The 23039-nt window shown below is 37.0% G+C and overlaps 1 protein-coding gene across 1 annotated transcript in view; it reads left to right on the forward strand.

Moving 5' to 3' along the window:
• Positions 1 to 23039, forward strand: part of LOC123241583 (ABI family member 3 binding protein) — a 287167-nt gene that overhangs the window by 253988 nt on the left and 10140 nt on the right. The window contains exons 38-40 of the mRNA XM_044669199.1: positions 527 to 595; positions 2723 to 2932; positions 6671 to 6779. Coding sequence (XP_044525134.1) covers positions 527 to 595; positions 2723 to 2932; positions 6671 to 6779 — 388 coding nt within the window. The remainder of the gene's footprint in view (positions 1 to 526; positions 596 to 2722; positions 2933 to 6670; positions 6780 to 23039) is intronic.

Raw genomic sequence — 23039 nt, forward strand, 5'->3', positions numbered from 1 at the left:
CTTGGATGCAAAATCCAAAGAGATGGCTGTCTTAAAAAAGAAGTCTGTGAGCTACCTGAACATGGATCTTAATACCAGAGCTTCTCTTTTTCCATTTTTGGAAGATTCATTTTTGTTGTTGCTCAGTTTGGGAAAGGAGGGGGGATAAGATGAAAATATATTTATGTTTCCCTGCAGACAAATTCACACTAGGATATTAAGAGAAACCAATGACACGGTAAATAGATAAAGGGAATGAGAAAATGTAATCCCAAGTACCAGGGTCAAAATGGATTGCTTCAGGGGCATCTTATCTTCCATTGCCCAGAGGGCAGCAGCAGAGAAATGACCAGAGCTCATTGTAATGAAATAAATGCATGGGCTGCAGATAGAGTCAGCGGCAGAGTGACTTCTGCGGCTCTACATCCCAGACTAGGAAGGGACTTGAGGAAGATTTAGAATTAAGGCTTCTTGTTTCTTTATACCATCTTGAAGCTTTATTTCTTCCATTTGCCAGAAATGTTTATACTAATTATGTCTTTTGCAGGTAACTTTACTGACTTTAGTTCAAGCCCCACAAGAGAGACTGATTCTGGGGGGAACCAGCGGTTTGTGGGTATGTCTTTCTAATTGAAAATCCTATTATTCTCAGTCATTTGGACTGGACTTTATCTTTTTCACTCTTCTTTCTTTTGTCAGACATGGTATATATAGTTCCGTAATCAATTTAGTCAAAAATGTGAAAGGATTTTGCATGTTTTCTTCTCACTTCCCCAATCATTTCCTGATTGTAATCCTGGGATTTTTTGAAAGAAAAATTCTTCTGCACGCTATCAAAACATCTCTCTTGCCAGAAATCAGTGTGTTGAAGGATCTATTCGACTGTATCCTCTTCTGCCAAAGGGATCATAACTTCTACATCTCTGTATCCCCAAAATTGAATGGCAAAGTGCTCTCCATTCTAGTAGGCAGATAACAATGTGAAATGAATGGATGAGTGAGTCAGTGAATAAAGATGAAAAACAAAATCTCAAGTACCCAGATCAAAATAGATTGGTGCAGAGATGTCCAGTTTTTGATTGCCCCCAAGTGCCAGAGCAGAGACATAATAAAAAGGAGCTCCGTAATAAAATATGACGTGTAGTTGTTTTAAGAAAATTTGGCATTTTGAGGGAGACTAGGAATAGGATTATGCACACATACACACATATACACAAAGGAAGGAAGGAAATTGTTCAATATTTTTTATTCCCAAAGAATAAGGGGAAGACCAGAAGGAATCAGGAAATCAGGACATATTTGAAAGTACCATGTTGAATTTTTTAATATCTCAAAATGAAAATCAAGCAATAAATAATAGAAATTTCTTCATGTGTTACCCTCATTTCTGGTTTATGAGATATATATGTATGTATAATGTGCTCATTATATTTAGAAGAAAAATTAAATATTGCTCAAAAATAAAATAGGGACTATAGATAAAGTACTGCATATACTCACTTGTGGGGCAATAAGCCCATAATAAATTTGTAATTTTCAACACATGGATCATCAAACTTCTGAGTTATCTATAGAAAGCTTTTATTTGTTTATTCATTATTTTACATTTTTTTCATTTGGTTACATTTGGGTTCAAAGTTGTTTCTAAAACCAACCTGCTCATCATTTCTTACAGGATAGCGGTACTCCATAACAATCATCTACCACAATTTATTCAGGCATTCATTTTTTAAAATTCTATACAGTTTTCTTGCTGCCACCCCAGATTCCCAAACCATCTTAGCTTAAGAGATAGAAATCAATTTTAATATTATCCTAAGAACAGTATTAGTATAAAGGTAAACCACCTATGGCTATTATTGAAAATAATAATAAAAAATTAATTCACTCAAAACACTTCATTTCAAGATATCCACTTATTTGAATTGGTATAGAAGCACTATGCTAAACACTTGGCAAATATTTCATTTGATCCTCACAATAATCCTGGGAGGTAGGTGCTATCATCATCTTCATTTTATAGTTAAGGAAACTGAGGCAAGCAGAGGTTAGGTGACTTGCCATGGGTCACACAATTAGTTAATGACTGAGGTCAATTTGAATTCAGTTCTTCCTGATTCTGGAGCAGCTACACAGCCCAATGTATAGAGATTCAGGGCCAAAGTCAGAAACTACAACTTTCTAATTCCAAACCCACTGTGCTATCTAGCTGCAGAGGATAGAACACTGGATTTGGAAACAGAGAATCTGAGTCCAAATCCTGTCTATTTTACTTCCTGCCTATGTAATTATAGGCAAATCACTTGACATCTCTGGATTTCATTTTCTTCATTTGTAAAATCAAGGTTCAAGCATTAAACCATTATTAATTATCAATTAATTATAATAATTAAACTTTATTACATTAATTAATAAATTAAATCTATGATCCTACGAGTTATCTATCTCCATCCTTTCTTCCATCTACTTGGACAGTTGAAAATGGACTTTGATACAGCTACACCCTGGCCAGGTGTTCTGCCACCTAGAATCACATGGAAAGTGTACACTGATTTTAGGTCTACCTCCTGAGGTCTGTAATGCAGGGTGGCAGCAAAAACCCCTTGCTTTTGCAAAGCTGGTTCAACATTCTAAACCTTTCTAACTGACAAACTGTTACAGTTGGTTTGCAAAAGCAAGGGCTTTTTGCTGCCACTCTGCATAAAGGTCCAAGTATTAAACAACAATGATTTCTTTCTCCTAGCTTCTCACGTGAAATACATTCCAAAGCCTGAGGATGAACCATGTTCTATCACTGATTCTGTGAAGCGGTTCCCAAAAGAGGAGGTGTCAGAAGAAAGCCCCACAAGCCCACCCCAGAATCCTCCCACCAACCTCACTGTGGTCACAGTGGAAGGATGCTCATCGTTCGTCATACTGGACTGGGAGAAGCCACAAAATGACACAGTCACCGGTCAGTTTATGCCTTTTTTGTTTCAATGGAAAGACTTTTAACTCTAATTGAGAATTATCTTGCAAGGATGTGGTAAGTGTATGTATAATCTTACTTGTCTTACACTCTGTGGCAGCTGGATGCTGCAGTGAATAGAGTGCAGACCCTGAAGCCAGGAAGATTCATCTTCCTGAGTTCAAATCTAGCTTTGGGCATTTCTGAGTGATGTGACTCTGAGCATGTCGCTTAATCCCATTTGACTCATCTTCCTCATCTATTAAATGAGTTGGAGAAGGAAATGGCAAGCCACTCTAATATCTTTGCTAAGAAAACCCCAAATGGAGTCACAAAGAAATGTATACAACTGAAATAACCAAACAACAAATATCATATCATTAAATTATTACAAAGTCTCACATGATAAAACATTGATATAATTTTATCATAATACATTCATCATATGTAACCATCCTGCAGCTACAAGATATTCTAGTGTGAGTTGAACACCTGGAAGGGAAGCTGGGGACTGAGGGAATATGGGTGGAAGGGTTTAAAGATTAAGGCAGTAAGAACATAGAGAGAGAAAACAGACAAAGAGACACAGGAGTCATCAGGTTCACATTCACCTTGTCAGCCCTTATTCCGATGGTCAGGGAGAGAGTGTCTGACTGACCCCGAATGAGGGAGCTGATCTGTTTATTAAGGGTAGTTGCACAAGGAGGATGGATGGCAGAGTGTCCATCACCCATTTGGTACAACAAAAGTTTTAACAGTTCAATGACAAAAATTCTATATTACAAGCCAAAAGGACGGATGATCCAGGATTCTTCTCCTTTCCAGAAAGCTGTCACCAGGCTTACCTTAGGAATGCAGGTGTGGATCTTTGATATTCCAAAGGACCCTAAAACTGGTCTGTGAGCTTATATACAAGAGATAACAGCAGAGGTTTGGCTTTTAAGATCAACCAAATTTAACCCCATCTAAATTTAAGGACTCAGCAATCAATCTTATGAAATATTAGAAATATATCCATAAGTCTGGTCCATGAGCACTTTGCTCATTAGAGTCAGCTTTTGAATACATCTTTAATAAATACCTTCATGATTTATTATAAGTGACACCCTTCATCATAATATAATATATAATGTATTGACTATAATATATTAAATATCATAGTATATTTTGTCAAAATTCATTTATGATAAAATATTGTGTGATTAAAATATCATAACAATTTTTCAAAGACTCCCTCAACTAAAATTGGAAAGTGTATGTCTCTTAGTCATTTGTTCTTAATCCTTTAAGCAAGTTGTGCCTTTACTTAACCTCCACACCATACGTATTTTTATCTTAACACTTTTGTTGTTCGCTCTTTTTTCAGTCATTCTTCATGATCCCATTTGGGGTTTTCTTGGCAAAGATACTGGGGTGGTTTTCCATGTCCTTCTCCAACTCATTTGATAGATGAGGAAAGTGAGGCAAATAGGGTTAAGTGATTTGTCTAGAGTCACATAGCTCGGAAGTGTCTGAAGCCGTATTTGAACCCTGGAAGATGAATCTTCCTGACTCTTAACTGCACACTAATCACCAAACTACCTGGCTGCCTTATCATAACCCTACTAACAGAAATCTAGATGAAAATACCAAGACACCTAACACAATCTTCCTACCTTGCCTAATGTTCAATAATCTCTCTGTATAGTGGTGATTGCCTATTTGTTTCTTTTATTTTGTTTCTTTATTTTCTTTATTCACTTAGAGGGCTTAACGCATATAATGAAAGACAAACCTCTCCCTAAAGTTCAGAGCAAAAAAGAATAATAAGCTAATTCATAGAGTACAATCATATTTTGAAAGCTAAAAATATGAAGAATGATCTCTGCTTTGTTTAGAGCTGTGATTGCATAAAAATGCTTTTTGACATAAAATTCAGACTTATTTGTGAAAATGTAGACATAGTTTTAGTTGCCAAGAATAATTGTCAAGGCAGGAGCTCATTAAAAAAAAATAACTGAGGGTAGCTAGGTGATTCAGTAGATAGAACCAGGTCTGGAGGCAGGAGGTATGGGTTCAAATGTGGCCTCAGTCACCCTCAGCTGTGTTACCCTGGGCAAGTCACTTAACCCTAATTGCCTACCCTTTACCACTCTTCTGCCTTCAAACTCATATTTAATACTGATTCTCTGACAGAAAGTAAGGATTTAAAAATAATAACTTATTTATTAAATAAGTAGAGCAGAACTTGATTTGCTAATTTATTTTTCACTAAGAAAATTTGTCAGTTGGGTTTTTTGTAGCAATATCTGTGTAGGTTTCAACTGGATCCCTATTAAATTATGAAGTCTTTAGACAAATGCTAACTTCCTTACTTCTTCTCTGTATAAAGTGTGTATATAAAAGCTATTATTGACTATCTGATTTGTGGTCAAAGACATAAGCTCCCAAGACCCGAAACAATAATGGCAACATCTTCAGTTTCTACCAGTAACAACATGTCAAATGGTGTATCAGAAAGCTACGAAAGTAGATTGGAGTGTTTCTTGTATGCTACCGTACAGCTGACATGTATTTTGTCTATTCTTTATTATCTTAGTAGTTTCATGCTATGTATGTTCCATAACCAACCTATTGCCTATGAGAAACATGTAAGATAATGTATTTACAGCCATTGTTACAAGTTTGTAATGTATTTTTCTATCTTGTTTTATATGTATGTTATATAACATTCAAAAAGAATTTTTTTCCTGATTGAGAAAAAGATACAAAATGCAAAACCCACAATTTTAATAACTGAAAATTGCCAATTGTTTTGCAGTACTTTATTATATTGAGAGTATTGTCTTTCTTGGGCTTTTAGTTAGCTACTGAATGAATACATTAGACACATTCAGGTTTTAGTTGGGATTTTACATAGCTTGCTTTTTAATTCTTTGGTTCTTTGCTGTTTCTATTAACCCATAGCATTATTTTAATAAATGTTATAATACCAACCTAAAAAAAAGCTACCAAAGTTCTCCAAAATATATACATTACTGAAAAATGCAAATCTTGAAGTAAAATTCCAATTTGAAAATTATTCCTAAAAAAAAAAAAAGTTCCAGATTTGGCATCGAATTGTTTCACTTTAATTTTTTTTAATTTTTCTATTTATTTATTTTTAAACCCTTAACTTCTGTGTATTGGCTCGTAAGTGGAAGAGTGGTAAGGGTGGGCAATGGGGGTCAAGTGACTTGCCCAGGGTCACACAGCTGGGAAGTATCTGAAGCTAGACTTGAACCTAGGACCTCCCGTGTCTAGGCTTGGCTCTCAATCCACTGAGCTACCCAGCTGCCCCCTAAATAAAAATCTAGCTAGTCACATAATCCCAGTTGCCAGCCATTACTACTCTTCTACCTGGAACTGATATTTGTATCAATTCTAAGACAGAATGTTAGGGTTTATTTTTATAATAAAAATAAGGAAATAAATTTATGGAGTAATTATTCAGTTAACTAATGTAGTATAGTGGAAAGAGCATTGCATTTCTCCTCAAAAGATGGGTTAAGTCTTGGTTCTACCACCTACTCATTGTGTTATCTTATGTGAGACACAACTTCTCTGTGATTCAATTTCTTTAAGCTGTAAAATGGAAATGATAATAGTCTACCTACCTCACAGGTTGTTGTAAGGGAAGTGCTTTGTAATCTTAAATCTTTAAATTCATATGAACTGTTGTTATTATTGATTATTTGATTAATTTATAACTTATTTATTTTTTAGAATATGAAATTAGATCCAAAGAAAATGGAGCACCTACTGGGAAAAAGGAGGCTATTCAAACTACAAATCAAACCTTCTCTACAATAGAAAATCTAAAACCAAATACCAGGTAATTTGCCACTTTCTGAACAATTCTAGTAGATATCAATTATGTTTATGCCAGGTAGCATTGGATTACAGATCACTTCAGTATAATGTGTCAATGTCCAGTACAACAGATAAACTCTTTTTTTTCACATTATTTTATTTTATTTTCTAGAATATTTTCCCCATGGTTGCATGATTCATGTTCTCTCCCTCCCTTCTTCCCTCCCCTCTCCGGGAGCTGACAAGCAATTCCACTGGTTTACATATATGTCTTATTATTCAAAACCTATTTCTATATTATTCATATTTGTAATAATCTCTTAAAAACCACAACCCTAAATCATATACACATATAACCAAGTGATGAATTATATGTTTTTCTTCTGCATTTCTACTCCCATAGTTCTTTCTCTAGAGGTGGATAGCATTCTTTTTCAAAAGTTCCACGGGTTTGTTCTTAATCAGTGCATTGCTATTAGTAGCAAAGTCTATCACAGTTGATCATCTCACAATGTTTCAGTTACTGTGTACAATGTTCTCCTGGTTCTGCTCATTTCATTTCAGATCAGTTCATGGAAATCTTTCTAGTTCATATAGAAATCAATCCTTTCATCATTCCTTATAGCATAATAGTATTCCATCATCATCATATACCACAATTTGTTCAGCCATTTCCCAAATGAGGGACACCCCCTTATTTTCCAATTTTTTCTCATCACAAAAAGCTCAGTTATAAATATTTTTGTACAAACATTTTTTTATCTCTTTGGATACGAGTCTAGTAGTGGTATGGCTGGATTGAAGGCATGCAATCTTTCAGAGCTCTTTGAGCATAATTCCAAATCAACAGATAAACTTTTGAAGAAAGCTTGGTATTTGAGAAAGAGTGCTGGGCTTTGAGGTAGAAATGAACTGTGTTTAAATTCTGCCTCCATCATTTATTCATTGTATATACTGGGACAGTCATTTAAGCTTTCTGTTCTTGTTTTCTCATCTATAAAATAGGAATAATAACATCCATAGTACGAGCCTGGAAGAATTGTTATGAGGATTGAGTGAGCACTATATGTTTCATTATAAGGGGAGAAAGAGTGGATTACATCTTTATATTCAATGACAAACAAGATGACTCCTTTCTTAATTAAAATTATTCCCCATGTATAGTGAGTGCTTAAATATTTTCAGAGCTCTGATAGATCACAAACTATATGGTATAACTAAAAAAATTCAGACAATAGAAGGGCCCTATATGACAATAAAACCAATCTTTCCAATCCCACCAGTACTTGGAAACCTATTTCCTAACTTTTTTTTTAAACCCTTATACTTCGATGTATTGTCTCATAGGTGGAAGATTGGTAAGGGTGGGCAATGGGGGTCAAGTGACTTGCCCAGGGTCACACAGCTGGGAAGTGTCTGAGGCCGGGTTTGAACCTAGGACCTCCTGTCTCTAGGCCTGACTCTCACTCCACTGAGCTACCCAGCTGCCCCCTATTTCCTAACTTTTTGATCATTTGGGTTCTCTTCTCTATTCCCTCTCCTTATTTCTTCAGGTCATTTGTTTTATTTTTGTCTCATTTATATCTTTTAATTTTGTCATGATTATTCCCAACATGTAACTTCCACTTTCAACCCTCCCTTACAAAAAATGAAAAAATTAAGGAGAATTTAAGAACACAGAGACTTTGATATCATATGCATGTGGATCACACATGATTTCTCCATCCCTCCAAAGAGAAGAAGGTCTTAGATTTCATCCTCAGTTTTCTGGGATCTATATTAGTCATTACAAATTTAATCAGAGTTCAGAGGCCTTTTAGTGTTGTTTTCATTTACATTAGTATGGTCACTGTTTATATGTTATCTTGGTTCTGTTTAATTCATTCAATATTGGTACACAAAAGTCTTCCCATGTTTCTCTGAAGTCCTCATATTTGTCACCTCTTATTGTCCAGTAGTATTCCATTACATTCATATACCACATGTTCAGCCATCACTGAGTTTATGAACAACAACCATTTCAGATTCATTACTACCACAAAATCTGGATTTCTTTTTTTAAGAGTCTCAAACAAAACCTCACCCAACATAGGTTGTCTGTAGGCTATTGTTTAGAGCAGTGATTCCCAAAGTGGGTGCTACCGTCCCCTGGTGGGTGCTGCAGCGATCCAGGGAAGAGGTGATGGCCACAGGGGCATTTATCTTTCCTATTAATTGCTATTAAAATAAAAAAATTAATTTCCAGGGGGCTAAGTAACATTTTTTCTGGAAAGGGGGCGGTAGGCCAAAAAAGTTTGGAAACCACTGGTTTAGAGACAGAAGGAGCTGGGCTGTAGGTCTAACAATAGTAAGCTTTTAAGAAATTCTGTTTTTCAAGAGAAAAAATCTTTGGTGGGTACTAGGAACTTCAGTAGCCTTTGTGCTAGAAAAACTTAGTTGTAGATTACAAAAGGGATACATCAGTTTCCTAGAAGTACCTTTTCTTGAAAAGACATCTTTTTTACATATTTTAAGGCTTTCACAAGGAAAAATTATAATTCTAATTTTTCCTAATAGCCATAAGTAAAGCCAAAATACACACACCATTCAATAAAAACCTCCTTGATGAGCTTCAATCCTTTTTCCTTGGCAAGATCAGCAGCAACTAAGAACAGGAGGGAGCCTGCTATATACTATAAAGTATTTTTAGATAGGTGTAAAAAGGAAAAGGTTATTTTATTTTAACTTTTTAATAGGCAGATTTAGGCTTGGGGAGTTTGGATGAGTTTTCCCTCAGTTTCCTGCTTTTTATTAAGCTTAACTAAAAAAAAAGAGCAGTACAGTGAAGTATGTTCATTGACTACTATCCAACTCTTACAAAATGTTCATTTTATTCCTTTTCTGAATAAAGAAAATGAAAACTCTGGCCCAAATACTCATTACTATAGTAATACTATTTTAGTTCAATTAATAGTTGATATTAGATCTCTATCGATATGAGAAATATCCACTCATATCTGCAAGTACCCATAACAAACAGAAACCTGACAAATGCTTTAGCAGGAATTTTGTTTGGACATCATAAGGACTGGGTGATGTGTAGGCACAAAAAGAAACTCTCTTAGACCTGAACCTCATTTCATTCTGTAAGCCAAAGATTAAGCAGGCCAGAAAAGTCTCTCCCAAAGGTCTGCTGGAAATGCTTTGTGTCTTATGCTGACCTTAACTTCTACATTTTCATTCTCTTTTCCTTGGCCCACAATGAGGTAGACTCTGCTTATCACTTATTCCAACAATCCAATCTGTACCCCAATCTAGCTTCAGTTTCCCATCTGCCCCGTTCTAATGGGTAATTAATCCAATTAATGACTTCCAACATTTACCTCAAGTATGGCCAAAATTAAGGATAACTTTATCTGGATCCTTCTTTGGGAAAATTATATTTAGTCAAGACAAGAGATACTCAGAGTTAGAACTATCTCTGTCATCTGATACTAATTTTAAGCAAAACATTGTTTCCTTTTGCTTCATGAAAAATATCTTCCTTACATGTTATTTCTTTTTTAAAAACCCCTTACCTTCCATCAATACTGGCTATTAGATCTAAGGCAAAAGAGCAGTAAAGTCTAGGCAGTGGGGGTTAAGTGACTTGACCAGGGTCATACAGCTAGGAAGTGTCTGAGGCTAGATTTGAACTCAGAAAGATGAGTCTTCTTTATGCCTGCCTGGGTGCTGTATCTATCCACTGTGCCACCTAGCTGCCCCTTCTTTATCTATAAGATGGAGTAATTATACTGCAAGGTCTAATTTACAAGTTTATTGTAAAGATCAAGTGAGATAATATAGATTCATTCCTTTTGCAAACCTTAAAGTATTATATAAATGTCTATATAATTATTCTCTCCTAAGTCTGTCCGTCTCACTTGTTAGGAAATCTTTCCTTATGTTGAGCTGAAATCTGGTTTCATGTATCTTCCACCACTGGTTCTACTTTGTCTTTTAAGTCAAATAACGGATTCCTCATTATTTCTCTTGGAATAATTGTATCTGTGGTGAAACATTTCTAAATGACCAGATGTGTGCTCATTTAGCTATTTCATTGAGAATTCAGGTTAAAGTTAGTATACCAGCCATTCATTTTTACAGGTTATCCCAAACAGGACTTATTTCTATCACAACCGAACTATAAATCAAGAATGAGCATAATAATAAAAACAAAACCACCCTGTAAAATAAAGGTGAGGTATGTACAGTATGCAACCACCAGACAGTTTTTATTAGCTTGAAAGAATGGCTTCAGTCAAATTTCAACACATTGAAAAAAATTGGAATATAACATTTGATTTTTAAAACAGGCAGATTTTGAATTATTGCAGTTAGAATTCCCCTTCAGGGTTCTGGAAGTCCCCACCACAAAAGCTGTTTTTAGCAGCTCCTGAGATATTGTTTTCTATATTCCCTGGACTCTGGTCTATAGAGTACATTACACATGATAAGAGCACTTTAGAATGCTAGGTCCTTTTTATTTTTTATAATTTTATATATTTTACCTATACATATATTTTATACTTTTATTAAGAACTGAAAACTAACACCAGTCACTGAAAAAATCCATGAACATCAAGTAGGAGGCTCTGTGAGAACCCTTGCTCTGTCCTCAGCCCATGACCTCACACCTTAGCTTCAGTTATTGAATCTGTGCAGATGACCTCCAAATCTGTGTCTTGTCACAGTCTCTTTTGGGATCTCATATGTTTGTTATTATCTATATTAGAAATTAAGACATCTTAGTTTTGAGAATAATGTTGTGCTATGAAAATATGTTAGTTATGAAAATCATGTTGACTTCACTGTCCCCATAAAAGGTACTCCGGGATTCTCTTCTTCTAGTGGTCCTTGAACCCTACTTTGAAAGCTATTGCTCTCCATGATTCCACTTCTCATCTAAATTTTGCAAACGAAGAAATTGAGGCTTAGAGAGATTAAATGACTGGCCTCTGGCCATAGGCAGGAAGCATCAGAGAAAGGATTCAGATCTAGTTCTTTCCAACTCCAAGCCCAGGGCTATGCTACCCCATTGTCCACAGTGAAGAAAACCATGCTGCAAGATTCACAACCATATAGTCTCTCTGGAAAATATTGGTGTTAAGGAAATGGCTTTTTGCAGTAGGAGATACCCTGGAGTCACTGAAGACAGTAGACAATTTCCCCGCTCAGATATAACCCAATTTCCTCCTCCTACTCAATTCTTGGCCCAACTAGTCATCCACTTGTAACTCTTGACCAAATATAATCTTCCTTGATGAAAAAACAAGAAACAGGGGGCTGGGTGGCTCAGTGATTGAGAGCCAAGACTAGAGATGAGAGGTCTTGAGTTCAAAGCTGACCTCAGACACTTTCTAGTTGAGTGACCCTGGGCAAGTCATTTAACTCCTATTGCCTAGCCCTTACCACTCTCATGCCTTGGAACAAATACATGGTATTGATTCTAAGATAGAAGGTAAGGGTTAATATATGTATAATAAATTATATTTTGGGGATGTATATATTATACATTATATTATTATTGTATAAATGGAGATTTTGAACTCTTGGACTTCATCCCCCAGATGTGTGTGGTCACGTTTATATAAGTTCTAAGGCTCCACCTCTCTTTTTCTCTCTTCTCTTGCAACCGTGATGGGTTAGCACCTTTTTAGTTAGCTCTTTTTACTTTAGTTATTGTTAATAAAATTTATAAAATATGATACTTAACTATTGGATATTAATTTTAAAACCTATATTATATATTATATAGTATTGTGTTATATATTATTATATTATATTTTGGGGATATATATTATATATTAGGATATATATATATATAAAAGAAACATATGGATAGCTACTTAGATCATATTTATATAGTGTTTTATTTTTTTAACTAATTGTGTCTATTCATTGACTATTAAAGGCAAATGGGGGCTTCTGAGCTTAATTTTAGAAGACAGAGTACCTGGAACTCAGGATAATAGTAACCTCTGTGAGGACTCAACCTGTAAGTGCTAAGTTGGAGGGAGTCTTGAGGGAATGCTACCCATGACTGAAAACATTGTGAGTGGGCATGAGCCCAGCATAAGATGGCTTGCTGGGGTGAAGGAATTTTCTTACATTAGGATGGGAGAAAAAGAGGTAGAATGAGTAAAGAGAAGGCAAGATAAGGGCCGGAAGTTTCTTGTGGATGAAATAGTATGGCAGCTTCTTTGCCTGAGGGGCGTAGGACTCAGAGCTCTGAACTTGTACCTAGAAGACTTGGGTATGAATCTTGTCTCAAACACTAGCCCTGCCACTTATAATCAAATCACTTAGCCGTTCCTTGCTTCAGTGTCCTTCTCTATAAAATGCCAATGAGGATGATGAAGAGGATGGCAATGACAAAACCGAGAGGCCAAGGGATCACACTGCCAGGGTATAGCAGAGGTAGTGCCTGAGGTCAGATCTTCTTGACTTCCAGGTGGGCTATTTGGCCAGCGTACCAGGTTCCTGGCCACTCTTCCCTTCTCTCCACCCTTTTATAGATGAGGAAACTGAGCCTGACAAAGCTGGGGGAAAAAATCCTCTCCCATAAGTGCTGGCCTAAAGCAGAGACAAATAATTACTCATAATTAGTAGAATTCAAATGTGGAAGAGGCAGAGGAGAAGGGAAGGCATATAGACTATCGCAGGTCAGGGGATTTGTTTCCAAAAAAATGATTTTCAACATGATGGTATAGTTTATGATTTTAAAGCATTCTACTTTTTTATCTAATTTGGTTCTGATTGGGATGGACAATATTCCCATTAATATACTCACTTTAGAGATGGGTAAACTGAGGCTCAAGAGTGTAACTTGCCTCAGGATACATAGCAAATAATCAGTAGAGCCAGGATTCAGACATGATTTCTGATTCCAGTGCTCTTTCCACTCTATTACATTGCCACTCTCCAAAAGACATATTTAAGACTTTCCAGTTATTTTCTCCCTCCGAAATACTTTTCATTTTAGTTCTTTATTGGCTCCAGGAGCTTCTGCATTAAATATTTAGAAGCTGTGTGACTAAGCAAGCAGAAAGCTGCTGACTCTGGCAGAGAGTTCTATTGCCTTCTTCCCCAAGTCCATGTGACTGTCACTTGACATACAGGCAGCCAAAGAAATAAGTAAATGAGCAGATTGGGGGCTAAAGTAAAATTGTGAAGTTCCCACATCTGTGAGCTCTGGCTCTCCCTCCGTCCTCCTTTTCTCTCCTTCAGGTACCCAGAATTCTGTGCTCTCTCCCTAACAAACCTAACAACTGACTGGAAGCTGATAATAGCTTATAGTATCACTTCTCGCAGAGGAATCTGTATTTTAAGAAGCAAAGTCTGGAACTATGAGTGGCAACGAGCAGATGGAGGAGATAGGGACAGACTGAGGGGAAGGGGAGGAAGAGAGCCCAGCAGCTGGGCTCCTGAAATCAAATGGAATTTGATTATAGAATATAAAATTATAAAATAATTTCATAGAATCACAAATGAATAGAGGTAGAAGGGGAATTTTGATGTTACCTAGTGTTACTCCAAGCACAGTTTTATACCTGAGGAAACCAGCAGACTAATATTAAGAACATTAACTTCTTTTTTAAATTATACTTTTTTCCAGATTACATGAAGATACAATTTTTAATAATCTTTGTTTTAAACTTTGACTTCTATCTTAGAATCAATACTGTGTATTGGTTACAAGGCAGAAAAGTGGTAAAAGCTACACAATGGGAGTTAAGCCCAGGGTCACACTGCTAGGAAGTATCTAAGGCTGGATTTGAACCCTGTCTCTAGATCAGGCCCTCAATCCACTGAACCACCTAGTTGCCCTCCTTCATAATTATTTCCTGACGTTTTGTGATCTGTGTTATCTCCTTCCTTCCCTCCCTCCCTACCTCCCCATATGTCAGTCAATATGATGTTATACATGTGCTATCATATAATATGTATTTCCATGTTCATCATGTTCTGAAAGAAGACCCATATTTATTTTGGAAAAAAAAACAAACTCATGAAGGAAATGAAGGGAAAATGGTATATGTCAATCTGTATGAAGAATATGAAAACTGCAACCTGTTAATGGTCCTCAGCTCTAATCCATTTCCTCTCTCTCTTCCTGACTTTTTTTTTCCAATCAAGGAAACTGAGTCTGAAGTCTGAGTGTTAAGTCTTTCGCTGTGTAACCTTTACCAAGTCAGAAGTTTTAATCAGATTATCTCTAAGGGTTCCTCTACTAACCTTCTAGATCAGTGATGGGCAAACTTTTTAAAGAGGGGGCCAAAGGAAAGGAAATGCTCATCTGTCGGTCTGTTTCTAAGGAAACTCAAAGTTTCATTGTATTGTATCCTACTCATTGTATTTGTCAGATTAGGACTAATGTCGTGTGGCTGGATAGAACATTTCAGGGGGCCGCATCTGGCCCATGGGCTGTAGTTTGCCCATCACTGTTCCAAGATGTCCAGGGAGGTTAAGGGATTTGTGTCAGCTCACCAAGCTAAGAAATGGACCAGAAATGGAACCCGAATTTTCTAATTTTCCATGTGACTCTCCAAGAGTATAAATAGCAGAGAAAGTGTGGGTCTCCACTAGTACACTAGTAGGAATTTCCTCAACTGTTCTCTATACTAATGAAATCATAAGTCCAGTTCCTAGTTCAGATCTTATCCCTTAGTTGCATGCTACTACTAGTAATCCAGAGCAGCGGGGTAACACAGTAGATAAACTAGACTTGGAGTCAGGAAGATTCATCTTCAGAAGTTCAAATCTGAAATCAGACACTTACTAGCTATGTGACCCTGGGCAAGTCACTTAAGCCTGCTTGCCTCAGTTTCCTCATCTGTCAAATGAACTGGAGAAGGAAATGACAAATAACTCCAGTATCTTTGCCAAGAGAACCCCAAATGGGGTCACGAGTGAAAAACAACTGAACAACAAGTAAGTATCTAGAGTCCTAGTCACTGTACTTGCTGCCTTCTCTATGTACATATAAGATCAGCTCTGCCACAATCTTTTCTCACAGGCACCTCTTTGAAAATTATTGCTCAAGAAAGAGAACTTCACTGCCTCGTCCTTATGTTTACTTTGTGAGTTTGGCACCTCAGAGACTCAGCAGCAGCCTGTAACACCAACACATTCTATCTTTAGAAGTTAAAAAGGTTTTCTGTGCACAGACCTTGCCCATCCTAAAGTAACTTTCCTTCTCCCCTGTTGCTTCTTTCCCTTCCCTGCAGAAATTCTAGAAACAATCAACCATATTCACTGCCTCCGCTTTCCACCACTCATTTCTTCATTTACTTCTTAGCCCTAGAGTTACCAATGATCCCTTCGTTGCCAAACTTATCAACCACTCGATCTTAACACTCATTCTCCTTGGCCTTTCAAGGAGCATAGTACCTGGTACAGTAAGTCTCTTAATCTGCACACACACACACACACACACACACACACACACACACACACACACACACACACACTTCTATTGTCCTTTATGGGTTTGTTGGATTTGGAAGGACAAATCTTTCTGTTAACCACTGACTACTCCCATCCTCCTTCTAGAAGCACTATCTTCCCTTGGCTTCCGTAACAATGTTTTTTCTTGCTTTTCTCTCTACCTGTCTTCTACCTTTCTAAGCCTGCCTGGTTTAATTTTTCTTTCTACCTGTCTTCCTGTTCCCTTGGGCCCCTGTCCTCATTCATCTTTCTCTTTCTCCTCTCTGAATGTATGTCTCCGAAACTCTATCCTCAGCCCGTGATCTCACGCATTCTTATCTTCAGTTGTTGAATCTGTGCAGATGACTTCCAAATCTACATCTTGTCGTAATCTCTTTTGGGAGTGCCAAGCTGACATGTCTAGCTGCCTGCGTGAGATCTTCACCAGCATGACTGCCTAGAACTTCAAGTTTAGCAGTTCAAAATTGAACTTTTCCTTTGCCCTTAAATCTGTTCTTCCTCCATTCCATGCCTGGAATGTGTAGTGATCAGCTCTCAGCTCTGCAACTGTGCATTTGGGAGGATAAAAATCAGTGCTAGGAAAGCCTGGATCCCCAAAATAAGTGCTAGACTTTTCTTTTCTTCTTTTCTTTTTTGCACATTTTGATTCTTTCTCCTTTGTGCATATCTTATCTCTCCACTCTTGCAACCCCTATTAGGTTGCAAGTTCCTTGAAGATAAAGACTGTGTCTTTTTCATTTCTGTATTCCTGGTGGCAAATATAACACCTCACATAGTACAGATACTTCATTTATACTTGATTCATTTAATTGAATGGGATGTTTTTGTTGTTTAGCCATTTTTCATTCATGTCCAATTCTTTATGACCCCATTTGGGGTTTTTTTGGCAAAGATTCTGGAGTGGTTGGCCATTTCCTTTTCCAGCTTATTTTATAGATGGGAAAATTGAAGCCAACAGGGTTAAGTGACTTGCCCAGGGTCACACAACTGGTAGTGTCTGAGGCTGGATTTGAGTTCAGGAAGAGTCTTCCTGACTCCAAGCCTGGCACTGTGCCAACTAGCTGCCCAAATTTAATTGACTTGGATACAGTGCATTAGAATGAGATTCCAGCTATCTGGCCCAAAAGACCTTGGCCAGATCATTTAACATCTCTCAGTCTCAGTTTCTTCATCAGTAAAAAATGAAATTGTGGACTAGAGAGAGGATGTCTATGGTCCCTTCCAGCTCTGATATGCTATAAGTCTAAGTGAACAGATAGAGTTGTGAAACTTATAGGAAGAAAAAAAAGGATTAGAACCAGAGCAAAAACAAATGTTGGGAATCACACTCCAGTCCTGCTTTCCCTGCTGTAGTGCTGTTTCTATGATTTTCCACTGTGCCTACACCATGCCAATTCATACCAAATAAATCTTATCCAAAGCACAAAGGTGCCATAAGTACAAAATTTAGCAACAGCATTTGATTGACCTGTATTTCCTTGATGAACTGGCTTGCCAGGATGTCTGGACACTCAAAATCTCTATGTACTGGAAAGCCATTTAAGTCCACCATTCTCTCTTTGTGATCCCATATTTCTCTTCTTTGCATGACTGGAAAAATGAGGAATTCACTCAGTGTGCCAGAATTCCATGTGGTATAGCAATTTCCTTTGGAAAAAGTACCCGGTACAGTAATTAAGATAAATCAAGTTCTCTTAATCTACACAAATACTTTTATTGTCCTCTTTGGGTTTGTTGGATTTGGAAGGACAAATTTTTTTAAAAACATATAGCGTCTCCTTTAGAGGTTGAAGACAGAGGTAGCTGGAAGCTATTGTTTACACTGGTAGATTAAATATCTTTTGGCACTGAGTACAAGGTAAAAGAAAGACTTCTTATGAATTGTGAATTTGGCTAAAAGAGACGGGCATGTGGAATAACCATTATGGGCTTTTCATCATTTCTTTGTGAAGTTCTAGCCTAAGTAGATTCTTCATTAGCTTTTTCAATATTCCTTTTATTGTGCTTTGCACAGACCTAGAGGGGGGAAAAAGATGCCAAAGAATTTTAGGTTTGCCTTCATTGTAGGTACAAACAGTCAAAGGCAAATTCCTGCCTGGTTTAATTTTTTTTTATTTTAAAAAAGGAAACAAGTTAACTTAGTTTATAAAGTTACAAAATTATATATAGAGAGAGTTATATAATTAGTTTATGAAGTTAATAAAATTCATTATTCACTATTAGTAACTTTTCATCAGGATGAAATTTCATCAGACCATAAAGAGAACTTCTTCTTTCATATCCCTATATAGTTCAAATTCATGAATACTTAGGGAAAGAGGAAGATATACAGCCCTCTAATTCAGCTATACTACAGAATAACATTCTGTTCCTATGTTCCCCCACCAAGAACCTAACTAGGAATAGATGAAAGCTCATGAGTTTTCATGTCTATTTCCCTTCCCTTCAGTAGATCCTTTCCTGCTCTGCAGTGATAACCCAGTGACTAAACCCTGAGCAGAGTCATAGCTACAAATCCTCTTTTGTGGAGCAAAAGCAATTCTAAAGGGGATACTAATGGTAGAGGTGGGGAATGAGGTGGTAGCAAAGTAGGAGCAAAGAACAATATGATCTTGGATGGGTGAATTGTGTGTCTTTCAGATTCTAACACCAAGTGCACTCTTGAAATGGAAGAAACTGAAGGCATCCCTGATGTTGTCCCTTACTAGGCGCTCAAGAAATGTTGATCAGAGCCATATCAATGAAAGAGATGGCATAGAGTAGTGGGTAGAGCTGGCTTCAAAGCCAGGAAGTTCAAGTCCCATCTCTGACACTTATTTGCTATGTAACCCTAAATAAGTCACTTGGTTTTAGAGTCTTATAACGCTACATAAAGTTGCAGAGAAGGTGCCAACCTTCGTTTCTAGAGGGAACTTACTCTAGGGAGTTTCTTATGTCAGTGAAGTCACAAGTCCAGTCCCTATCCCCGTAACTGGGACCATAAATAGGCATCCTAGTTCATATTCGTTGCCTGCTTTTTTTTAATACCTTGGAATGACTCTTTTTTTAAAATAATATTTTATTTTCCCTCTATTACATGTATTCCACTACCTAGCTGCCTTAAGAGTCATCGATATCAGATTGCTTGCCATCTCAGGGAGGGTGGTCAGAAGATAGGAGAGTTGGAACTCAGGTCAAAAAGACTTATCTTCCTGAGTTCAAATCTGGTTTCAGACACTTACTAGCTGTGTGACCCTGGGCAAGTCACTTAATCTACTTGCCTCAGTTTCCTCATCTGTAAAATGAGCTGGAGAAAGAAATGGCAAACGACTCTAGTATCTTTGCCAAAAAAAAGACAAAAAAAAACTCAGATGGGATTACAAAGAACTGGCCACAAACGAAAATGACTGTACAATCAGAACAAGCTATCATTATGGTAGCTGGTGGCACAATGTTTTAGAGAGCAGGACCCAGAATTAGCGTGGTCTGGCCATACACTTAGTGGTGGGCAAGTCACATAACCTTTGCCTCAGTTTTTACAACTGTAAAATGAGGATAATAATGGTATCTACTTCATAGGGTTGATATAAGGATTATATAAGAAAATATTTGTAAAAAGTGCTTAGAATAATACCTGACACATATTAGGTACTACATAAATCTTTTCTGCCCTCCTCTCAACTTCGGTGAATTTCTCTCACGTGTTGAGAAAGCCCTACATGAAATATTTTTGGAAAAGATTTTTTTTTCCTTTTGAGGGCAACTTGGAATATAGAAGAGAGAGAGGAAAACCCATTTTGGGTTGCACACAAATAAAAAGATTATCTATTTAAGTTTAGAAGTAGTAAAGAAAAATATAAAATATAAAGATATTCTACTCACTCATTTCAAAACTCAAGAACAGGAAACAAAGAACTCTATTCAAGAAGTGGAACAAAATACCAAAGAATATATTTCAGTTCTTATTACCAGTTAAAATAAAGGAGAACAGAAAGAGAGTTCTTGAAAGAGTAGGAGAAAGGTAGTCAGAAGGAGAGGGGCATGAGAAAAAGAGACCAAAGAAGAGATGGTTAGATTCTGACTTGAGGAATCCAGACATCACAGCATATTATCAGAGAGTATTGCTGCCCTCCAAAATTCTGAACCAACCCTGGATTGTACATTTAGAAGAAACTCTTATCTTATCTCTTCCTCTTTAATAACCAAACCCTCCAAAACTTCCAAGCATAGAAAAAAGTTGGTTTTCTATGGAATTCTGATTGTACAGAGTGTTAAGGGAATGATAGATTCTAAAACTTTCTTTGAAACTTTTCAGATATGTTTCTATTGACATAGCTTTCAGGCCAAAGATATTTTAAAATTCTAAAACACTTTGGTTCCCCCTATCTTGTTTTCTTTTGAGATATTTGGCTGTCCTCTTCTATAATGTCTCCTCATTATATTGCATCTTCTACTTGTGATACTTCTTCTCTAGGTAATGCAAATAAGACCGTAAATTCAAGAAAAGGTTTGAAATTGTCATCTGGAATTTTCCTGTGCATTGAAATCACAGGTCCTATCACAGATCTACCATTACTACCCCCAAACAGAATGAATCCTGTTTGATTCTACTATTAGGATTCAAATCCTAACCGAGTCTACTATTCTAGTCATTTGGCCAAACTGGACACTTTCACTAAGTGATTTTCCAGGATCTTGAACATGAAACCTTTTGACTTTTTGCTTTGTTTAATTATTTGTTTGTTTGTTTTATAACACATGAAGTCCCCCTGTCCTATCAATCAGCCTTTGTAGCATTCGATACAGTCATCTCATTCAGACATGGTCCTATCTCCCTTGTGGCAAGCAAATTGCTCTCTTGTCAACAACCTCACTCTTTTGAGGTGACTCTGTTGCTGGTTACCATCCATGTGACCATTCACAGTCACTTAATTTGAGCCTCAGTTTCTCCATTTGTAAAAAAAGTTTTTGTTCAGCCATGTCTGAAACCTCAAGAGCTCATTTGGAGTTTGTTTGTTGGCAAAGATACTGAAGTGGTTTGCCATTTCCTGGAGAACCAAAGCCTTTGTGATGTGGAAGTCACACCTGTATTGAGATACAAAGGAAGAACAAGGAGGTGGGAAGGCACCCAAGACTGGGGAAATAAAGAAAGGAGGAGAAGGTAGAATGGAGAGATTCTAAGAGTCAGAAGGAAAGAGGGAATGTATTCCAAGCTAGAGAGGAGCAAGGCACCTCGAGGCAAAAAAGATCATGGCATCTTGGCATTCAGCTCTTTCATTCATTTCACACATGAAGTATTAAGGGTAGGAGAGGCTGTGACTTTCCTAGTACCACAGGTCTTTATCGTGTGTGTATATGCACATACACTATTTTGGTTTTTCTTCATCTGAAACTTTTAATAGAAAGGTCATTAAAGGAGAAGCATTATCATCTGGTTTGTTCCTGCACCCTTAGGATCCTGGGCTTTTTTCACCTAAATTGCAGCTAAAATCTTCCATAATGTATGTTTTAATTCCTTTAGAATGAGAGCTCCTTGAGGGCAGGAACTGGCCTATTTTCCTATTTTTATCCCATGGTGCTTTGTACATAGATTAAATGTTTTATTTATTCTTGTATAAAGTATATAGACTCAGTGCATTTAGATGGCTTAATGGATGGAGAGCCAGGCTTGGAGACGAGAGGTCCTAGGTTCAAATCTGGCCTCCAATACTTCCTAGTTGTGTGACCCTGGGAAAGTCACCTAACCCCAATTTCCTCATCCTTACTGCTCTTCTGCCTTGGAACCAGTACTTAGTATTGATTCTAATACAGGAGGTAAAGGTTTAAGAAAAAAAAAACCTTTTAAACAAATTGTAAACAATGTGGGGTTTGTGGTCTTGCCCGTAATCTTTTTTATGTACTTGTATAGTTAATGTTTTGTGGTGGTTACTAAATATATAATTTTTTTAAAAAAACTACTCCATCCACTGTACCACCTAGAAGCATTATGGCACAAGGTGCTTGTGACCTAATTGAAATTAGAACTGTTTAGAATCAGTTGAGAAAAACCCTCTCTTGCCATTTTGGCTACCTGTACTATGGTCTGGGAGAATGAGAACCTTTCATATAAATCCCATAATGAATGAGCAAGGGCAGAGAGAAAGAAAGTACTGCTATAAATTAGATAACATAGAAAGGTCAGAATAGTGAAATGCTACTTTATTCACTGGGGCAGCTAGGTGGTGAAGTCAGGAAGATCAGAGTTCAAATTCAACCCCTTAGTAGCCATGTCACCCTAGGCAAATTACTTAACCCTGTTGACCTCAGTTTCTTTATCTGTAAAATGAGTGGAAAAGGAAATGTAAAACTTCTCTTATATCTTTGCTAAGAAAACCCCAAATGGAGTTGGGAAGAGTTGGACACAAGTGAAACAATAACAAACATATTAGCCATGAGATCTTGAGCAAAATCTTACTATTTCTGAGCCCCAGGCTCCTTATATATATACAATGACAGGGTTGGATTTTGATCTCTAAAATTCCTTCCAATTCTTAATGTATGATCCTAGGATTGCTAGCACAAGCACTTTCTGCCTGTCTAGTTTTCTAATCTAATCAGGAAGAAATACCTAGGCTCCCTTTAACCCCCTATGAGTGCCTGGGTACTTCTGGGTGCATTGCCAAATAGACACAGAATTCAGACCAATTTCCTTAATCAAGTCGCCAAAAATTCTGCAGTAGTTCATGAGAGACATCTAATCAGTTCATGAGCATTTTAAAAGGCATGAACAACATTGCAAAGGGGCCAAATATAAGAGTAAAATGGAAGGAACATGGAGATGATTCCAGCAATCAGA

This window comes from Gracilinanus agilis, chromosome 3 (assembly GCF_016433145.1).
Source record: "Gracilinanus agilis isolate LMUSP501 chromosome 3, AgileGrace, whole genome shotgun sequence".
Classification (NCBI taxonomy): domain Eukaryota; kingdom Metazoa; phylum Chordata; class Mammalia; order Didelphimorphia; family Didelphidae; genus Gracilinanus; species Gracilinanus agilis.